The sequence below is a fragment of the Lactuca sativa genome, chromosome 6 (genome assembly GCF_002870075.4).
Source record: "Lactuca sativa cultivar Salinas chromosome 6, Lsat_Salinas_v11, whole genome shotgun sequence".
Lineage (NCBI taxonomy): Eukaryota > Viridiplantae > Streptophyta > Magnoliopsida > Asterales > Asteraceae > Lactuca > Lactuca sativa.
Genome location: NC_056628.2, coordinates 39,514,809 through 39,523,131, shown reverse-complemented (window position 1 = coordinate 39,523,131; position 8,323 = coordinate 39,514,809). Strand labels below are relative to the sequence as shown.

Sequence of the window (8,323 nt, the reverse complement as noted above, 5' to 3'; positions counted from 1 at the left end):
CGGTCATGTTCACTAGAGCAGAAGGACAGAAATGTCTCTTTGCTTTAGCAGATAAACATCTTTATACCAATGCTTGTCTTGAGCATGTGTTGTCGATCATCCGTCGGTGTAAAGAGAATGCAGCAGACGATGTCAAATACTTCAACGATATGATCCAATGGTACATCAGATTCAGACAGACGATACTTGCTCTTATCTCTCGTCTGTTTCAGACTGTAAAGAAGAAGGTACCTGCCGCTGCTGCCAGCCCAAGTAACAAGTGAAGATCTCGCTCCAATTGACGCAAAGGGGGAGATTGTTGGGTTGAAGATTTGTATAAGTGTTGCGTCATTGGGCTCGGCTATTAGTCCAATTGTTTTGTGCTCCGGTTTGGGCATGTCCAACCGTGAGCCTATTAGGTTTACTATATAAGTATATGCTTGCATGCATATTAGGTTAACGATAGAAAACGATCTAGAATACATAGAGAGAATTACGATTGCTTTGCAGATTTCTTTATCGTTCTTGTAAACCTCTAACCCTCTACAATTGATGTTCTTAATCGAGCTCTTCTAAGGGTTGTTTTATAATCATTCGACACGTTTGATTCATTCTTGAGTTGTTCTTTATTTTGCGTTCTTGCTGTTTAGTATTTATTTACATGTTTAAGATCTAATCGATCTTCAAGATTAAGTTTTAATCTCATCAGAATTTATATATAAAATAATGAGAGTGTATTCTAGGAAAACGAGAGTATATTCTACTAGAATACACCCTCATTATTCATATTCCATACAACTTTATTGTATTTTAAGTGAGTGAGTCCTGAAATAGTGTTATTGATGACATAAAAACCTAAATACGAATTCATTCTGAAAAAATATTATTGCTGACATTAATGATGAATTAATTAATTTCCATAAAGAGAATATTATAATTATGGATATCATTTAATATACATACAATTATGAAAACTATTTAATATCTATCATTATTTAATTAAATAATAATATAATTTTACTAAATTGCTATTGGTGCATTCTAGCACACAATAAATGCAAAAAACACTTTAACCTAGCGCTATATATATATATATATATATATATATATATATATATATATATATATAGAGAGAGAGAGAGAGAGAGAGAGAGAGAGAGAGAGAATGGAGTACAATACATGTGGGCCGAGAATACAAAAAAGGGTCGAGTACAACAATAGGGCTAAGCTAATACAACAATGTGAAGAATACATACATGACTAATAAAAGTATCATGATAATGTTTCAACATTGCTGCAACATGTCACGATTGCTAGCTTTGTCTTTGGTTATCTTTGCATGTTTGACATTATTTCTGATTTCTTTCTCCATAGTTGTAGTGATCCATCCTTGGATCATGGCTTCACACCTCCTCCATAGCATCATGTTTGGTGTTCCCGTTTATACACAATCGTTTAGCCTTTGTAACTCTTCAATATCAAGAGATTAATATAGTATTCTTTCAAAGTGATTTTTTCCCAATTTGGGTTTTTCCGCTATAAATCTTGTGTTCACCACATTATTGTTTACGTACGTTTTGACTATAACGGTAATTAATGCACAAAACCTAGATTTTAATGTAATCTCAGAACTCTCAAAAGCTGCTCATTTTCTTCATGGAACTTGTTCTAGGTTTCTCTCAACACATACCTATTTTCTTAAATATTTCAACAATTTTAAACCTCAAAGCCACACTTATTCCAGTAAACTGATATCTTAACCAGAAGATTAACATGTCAAGTGAGATCATTTCATGACAAATCCATCATCCTAGACAAAAATCAAGCAAACCCAAATCATGTGGTAAAGAAAGAGCAGAACAGTTGACTTGAAGAGTAGAACAAATATACAGATTTTCAACTTTCAACTGTTAGATACATGCCAACAATAGGAAACTCTCAAAAAGGCAGCTATTGACCTATATTGGGCCTAGCTAATTACACCATGTTTACAACTCCATCTCATACATTTGCTTTCGTATCCATCCTAATTCTACTCAAAAAGAAATCGAACAAAAGGATCTATGAAGATAGAGATGTTAACACTTAAAACAGTCTCACACCCCTCCCACCTCTCTACCCTAATAATACACAAATGGAAATTTTCCCATTTTGTTTTTTTTTTTTTTTTAATTTCAACAGCCCTCGCCCGTTACCTTTAATGAACCATCCTTCATCAACTTCAAACTAAGACTGTTGAATCGTTCTCGGGAATATTGTCTTGATGCTTTTCTCCAATCTGTGCCAGCTGTCATCATTGCAACAAACTCCTCGTAACTTATGCACCCATCCTGACAAATAAATCCAGTCACAATTAATTAATTAATCAAGACACTAAGTACCTAATTAGATAAGTTATATATGGATGTTTATTTTTCAGCTTAATCGCAAAAGGGACAAAAATGGGAGGGTGTTATTGTAATGACTACATAAAATAACCACTGATTTGTCAAAATGGACTATACGAAATTACTTTTTCTTGCGAAATTATAACTATTTTTTTCAAAATAATGTCATTTCGCAACAAAAAAAAATCGCTAGAAAATAATTTTTGTGAAAATTGCAAAATCAATTTTGCGAAAAAAGTAGGTTATTATGCGATTAATGTGGTGAAAGGTGGTCATTTTATTAATAGGACCCATCCATTTTGGTCATTTTGTGATTAACCTTTTTTATATTTAAAGGAAAAGCTTAGAAAAAAAACAACGCATTATCTCTCGATGCTTTTTCTAAAAAAAAAACCATTATTTTCGCTATTAGAACCATTTATGTTACGGTCAAGAAGCATTAATTTGGATAAATGCATAACATAAAATAGTTCTAATGAACGAAAATATAACAATGTTTTAGGAAACGTTGAGTTTTTCTGGTGTTAGGCATTATTTTCTCAAATATTTTTTAAATATCATTTATACAGACAACACTGTACCTTATCAGTGTCAACATCATGCATAATCGCGTTTATTACATCATTGTTGACGTCACCTTCATCACTTAACGCGTGACGCAGCTCATCAACCTCTATATAACCATCATTGTTTTTATCAAAGAAGTTAAAGGCTTTATGTAAATGCTCATCATTTGCCATTTTCTTTAAATGAACATTAGCAGCTATAAATTCCCCAAAGTTGAGAGTCCCATCTCTATCAACATCAGCCTACAAAATCATATGTCATATTATCATAAAAGTATATATATTTTTAGTTAATCACAAAAATGAGAATGTTATATTCAACATTCGTCAAAAAAAAAAGTACTATTTTATTTTGAAATATGTTTTTGAGATTGATTGGACTTACAGACTCCATCAATGTTTGAAGTTCTGCATCTGTAATTTGATGACCAAGTTTCTGTAAACCGATTTTTAGTTCTTCAATATTTATCTTGCCTTTGTTTCCTGTATCCATCATACGAAATTCCTCCTTTATTCCGGCCACCTCCTCCACTGATAAATGCTCCGCCACCACCTATACATGTAGTCGATTAAATTAGGGTTTCAGATCGATTCAAAGCTCAATAAATAAACAATACCCTCAAAGCTCTTTTCTTGAGTTTGTTCATCACTGAGAACTGTTTAAGCCTGGATTTAACAGCATCACCCAATGGAACATTCGGAGCTTTCTTTGTATTCAATAACCATGGGTGATCTGAAATTGAAATACGAAAGTAAATTACGCAGCATGTAAGATAAGAAAATGTATTTTCCAACAAATTAGTACTACCTATATTAACGTAACATTACCAAGAACTTGTTGAGCTGTAAGTCGGCGTTTTTGATCGGGGTCAAGCATTTTCTTCACAAGATCCTTTGCGTTATCGGAAACTTTAGGCCATGGATCTCGTTTGAAATTGATTACTGAGCGAATAATTGCTTGTGCTACTCCTTGTTCAGTTTCTATAAAAAGAAGATGGAAGTTTGAATAAAGTCGATTTTCATGGTGATGATTGAAATAAAGAAGAATATATATATATATATATATATATATATATATATATATATATATATATATATATATATATATATATATATATATATATATATATATATATATATATATATATATATATATACATACCTGCCCAAAAAGGTGGAACGCCGCAAAGTAAAATGTACAAGATGACTCCGGAGCTCCAGACGTCAACTTCTGGGCCATAATTGCGTTTTAGAACTTCTGGAGCCATGTAATAAGGACTTCCCACTATCTCGTTGAAGACTTCCCCTGGATAATAGATAATCCATTGTTGAATTGTTTTTTTATGAACAAAAAATAAACATGTCGTATATTTTGGGTTTAGAAAATGAAAAGTTGGAGCTTTGTATAGCTTCAACTAGCATTCTAGATGATTAATGAGAAGACGTCGAGCTAGAAAGGGCATGTTAAATGGTTTTGGGTTTATAAAATGATTGAAATTTTAGGTTTTTGGATTGTTTTGTTCATCTCTAAATGTAGATAAAATCTACACAAATAATATGTTAAATTCAATATCACATACCTGGTTTAAAGAAAACCGAAAGCCCAAAATCAATGGCTTTTAAAGGAGCTGTTTCCTTCTTGTTTCCAAACAGAAAATTCTCTGGTTTAAGATCACGATGCATAACTCCATGACTATGACACATCTGTGATCAATTCAAACGATCCAATCATCAACAAACAATCAAACAACAAAACCCAAAAACAAAATCGATCAAATCAAATCCAAACCTGAACAATTTCCACGATCCTCCTCATAATCGAAGCAGCAGCTCGTTCAGTATAACGTCCTCTTGCCACAATCCGATCAAACAATTCGCCACCTTCACACAACTCCATGACAATATGAACTGCATCATTATCCTCATAAGTATCTCTCATGGTGACAATGTTCGGATGTTTAGGCAAATGCTTCATGATTTCAACTTCTCTCCTCACATCATCGATATCAACTGTTGTTCTAAGCTTCCTTTTTGATATCGATTTGCAGGCTAATCGTTCCCCAGTTCCCAGATCCGTACACAAATAGGTTACCCCAAATTCGCCTCTTCCAAGCTCTCGACCTAGATTGTAGCGCTGTGTAATGTCGTGACCTGTGGGATCTTTTAATACGAAGAAAATGGTTTCATTGTTTTGAGATGCAGATGGGTTGTGATAATCGACTGAGAAAGGATTCGGTTTGTGATTTCCCCTCCTCTTCTTCTTCCTCTCCTTTCGGCGAGCAGAATTACCAGTAACACAGCAATTTCCCATGATTCAAACTGATCTAATCTTTCCAATTACTTTCGGAAGAATTCTGATTCAAAAAACAATCAATCCATTGACTGGAATCAAAAATATACGAAATGAGAGAGATAATGTGAAGATACCTGTGCGAGAATTTGTGCAAAATAGTAAAATACCATTCGTTTTGGGAGATGAATGGGTGAAAATTAGAGGGGTGGTGTTGAAAAGTCAAGAGATTTGAATGAATGGTGATGAAAGAAAGGTTTGTTTTGTTGAATTGTTGGGGGTGTTGTGTTGTGTTATTCAATCGGCCATGGATGAAGCATGAGATGAGATGATGATATGAATGAGAGAGAAGGAGAGTCAAAAAGCTCTTTAACAGACTTTTCTTTCTCCCTCCAAATTCCCTCTCGATTTCTCTTGGTTTCTCCTGTCTCTCTCCCTGTCCTCTTGTTATCAAAAAATGCTCCTTTCAAATGATGGTATTTGCCTTTTATACCAAATATATCAACCAATTATTTATTTCAACAAATTAATTTTCAAAAAATAAAAAAGTATTCTTGGTGCAATTAAATCCTAACAAAGTTCGTTTATCATAGAACATTAACAAATTTTTTTGTTAGTTTAGTTAAACAAACAAAACATGAACAATGATGTTGTTTGTTTATTTAGTTTTATGAATATTCGTTTATACTAGATTATTGTATTACATTATATATATATATCTTCCTATCTAATCTAATAAAATAATAGTTTTATTCTCCTCTTGATATGTGTTATATTATTAAGCATCCTAATTAATGTATATTTTAATTTTCTTTTGTCATGTGTTATCATATTATATCTCCTAATTAATACATGACATTTGTAAACCTGTTGATTCTCCATTTTAAATTTTAAATTATAAATTTCTCATTCTAATTATATTAAATTAATAACATTAGAATAAAAATTAAAATAAACTTAATACAAATTATAAAGTGATATAATTTCACATATTTATTTAAATTAATGATTAAAATTTATATAACTAAAAAAATCATTTAATTAATAATTTATTTAAAATAACTGATTAATAATTTTTAGTTTTTATTTTAAAAGTTTAATTAATTGTATAACCGTGGTTTCCACGGGTTATAAACTAGTAATATTATATAGTGAGGATGAAAATATAGCTTCTAAAAATGGTTCAAGTTTTTGAAGTTTTTAAATATGGTAAACATATTAAAAAGTAACACTAACCAAAATATTAAAAATGTTGAACATCTATTTTTAAAGATCTTGATGCGAATGATTACGCTCATTTTTATGTTTTGTGTATGTTTTGTTTATTATCTTAATGAATATAAATTAATAGGCAAAAACAATAAAATATGTTTTTTTATCTGTTTTTGTTTGTTCGGTTGAACTTAAACGAACGAAAATGAGCAACTTTTTGTTTATATTAAGTTCAATTCGTTTAGAACCATATCCCATACTAAGGTGTATTTGATTTTTTTTTCTAAAGTTATCTTATTTCACTCTATTGTGCACATAATCCACTTTATATACAGGTAATCTTATAAAACAAATGTAAATAAGTTTAGATCAACTTTTATATGGTGTAAAATGTTTCATATATTGCAGTAGTTTTAATCGTGTGGTTCATGTTATAGCTTCTCATCTACTCTAATAAATGAAGTTTCATTTTGTCACATGTCAATATCTCGTAAGTTTTGACACTTGTCATTTTGTGGTATTTTTGAAAATTTAAAAATTAAAAAGTCATATAATACTTATAGATATATATGTAAAGTATTAATTGTAATAAATGTGATTGTAAATTGTAATAAACATGTTTTTTTTATTTTGAATATTTATTTTAAAAAATATTAAAGGTTTACATTTTAATTTTTTATATTTTAGAATCAACCCGTGTAATATATTGGTTTCACACCTAGTTTTAAATATTGTAACATTTATGACTACGATAAAATATATTGAACCCTCAATATGCCAGAGTACCTACATCAACATGTCTACTCCATTTTTCACAACCTGTTATTAGGCTAGGGGGTATGGTCACACACAACCTACTCAAAAAGTGATGTCACATCAGCGCCACATCACCTCCACTACAAACTCACTACCAACCCACTAACCCTTGAAAATGATTATCACTCCACATTATTATTATTTTTATTTTTTGACAGTATTAGATTAAATTAAAAAAAGTAATTCAAATAAAACAAACATTAAAAACACTAAATTAAAACACATTGCATTAATTTTAAAACACACAAAATCAAATCCTAAAATATTTGAAAAACAACAAAAAAAATCCTAAATTACTTATTTTTCCTAAAATACTTTAAAAAAAATCCTAAATTACTTATTTATCTTAAATTACTTAAAAAAAACACACATACAACATAACAACTAAAACGTAAATATTAGAACCTAATCTTCATACTTAGCACGGACACGTTGTTGGATTTTGAGAAATGTCGCGAGATTTTCGGGGTCGAGATCTGGTAGGGGCTTCGAGTTTATTATTTGAAGATCGGTAAGAGCGATTTTTTGGCGACGAGATTTTTCCGTGGATTTGTATTTTCTTTCTAGAAAACTTAAAGTTTTATCTATAGATTCCACAAACCCATCGTCGCTAGTTGTGGTTGCTTTCCCGCTTGAAGACGCCGCCCGTTTTGCTTTGTCCATTCTCGGTGGTCGACAGAGTTAGACTTCGGATGGACCCTCTCTCTTGGCAACATCGATGTCATCATTGAGATCTAGCCTAAAACCCGCGGCAACATCGATGTCGTCATTGAGGTCTAGCCTAAAACCCGCGTCCAATTCAGAAGTTTTTGTTCTTTTGTTGGGGTCGGTGGTCGAGTCTGAATGTGATGTTTTTGGATTAAGGACTCATTTTGGACCTTGACAGCATACTTCCCACGCTTTTTGGTGACCAAATGGTTTACCGTTGTTGGTGACTTTGAATTGGTAGCACACGGTTGATAAAATGTTGAAATCGTTCGAACCACTTTTATGCATATTTTTTAGATTTTCAAATATGTCATTAAACTTTGTGCAAATTGCGCGAAGATCACGCCATGTTCCGTTGACTGTGT

General features: G+C 31.6%; 1 protein-coding gene across 1 annotated transcript; it reads right to left on the bottom strand.

Annotated features, from left to right (window-relative positions):
- Positions 1-1,855: 1,855 nt before the first annotated feature.
- Positions 1,856-5,669, bottom strand: LOC111894142 (calcium-dependent protein kinase 7). The gene is made up of 9 exons (XM_023890230.3): positions 5,360-5,669; positions 4,722-5,286; positions 4,513-4,636; positions 4,095-4,238; positions 3,761-3,913; positions 3,550-3,665; positions 3,318-3,485; positions 2,948-3,175; positions 1,856-2,309 (listed from the first exon to the last, which is right to left on the bottom strand). Exons 2-9 carry the CDS (start codon positions 5,241-5,243, stop codon positions 2,154-2,156), a joined length of 1,611 nt encoding a protein of 536 aa, XP_023745998.1. The 5' UTR covers positions 5,244-5,286; positions 5,360-5,669; the 3' UTR covers positions 1,856-2,153.
- Positions 5,670-8,323: the final 2,654 nt, after the last annotated feature.

Coding starts and splice junctions, on each gene's coding strand:
- LOC111894142 (XM_023890230.3), bottom strand. CDS start 5,243: ATGGGAAATTGCTGTGTTACTGGTAATTCTGCTCGCCGAAAGGAGAGG. Junction 4,637..4,721: donor GGATCGTGGAAATTGTTCAG/GTTTGGATTTGA, acceptor AATTGATCACAG/ATGTGTCATAGTCATGGAGT. Junction 2,310..2,947: donor ATGATGTTGACACTGATAAG/GTACAGTGTTGT, acceptor TTTATTTGTCAG/GATGGGTGCATAAGTTACGA.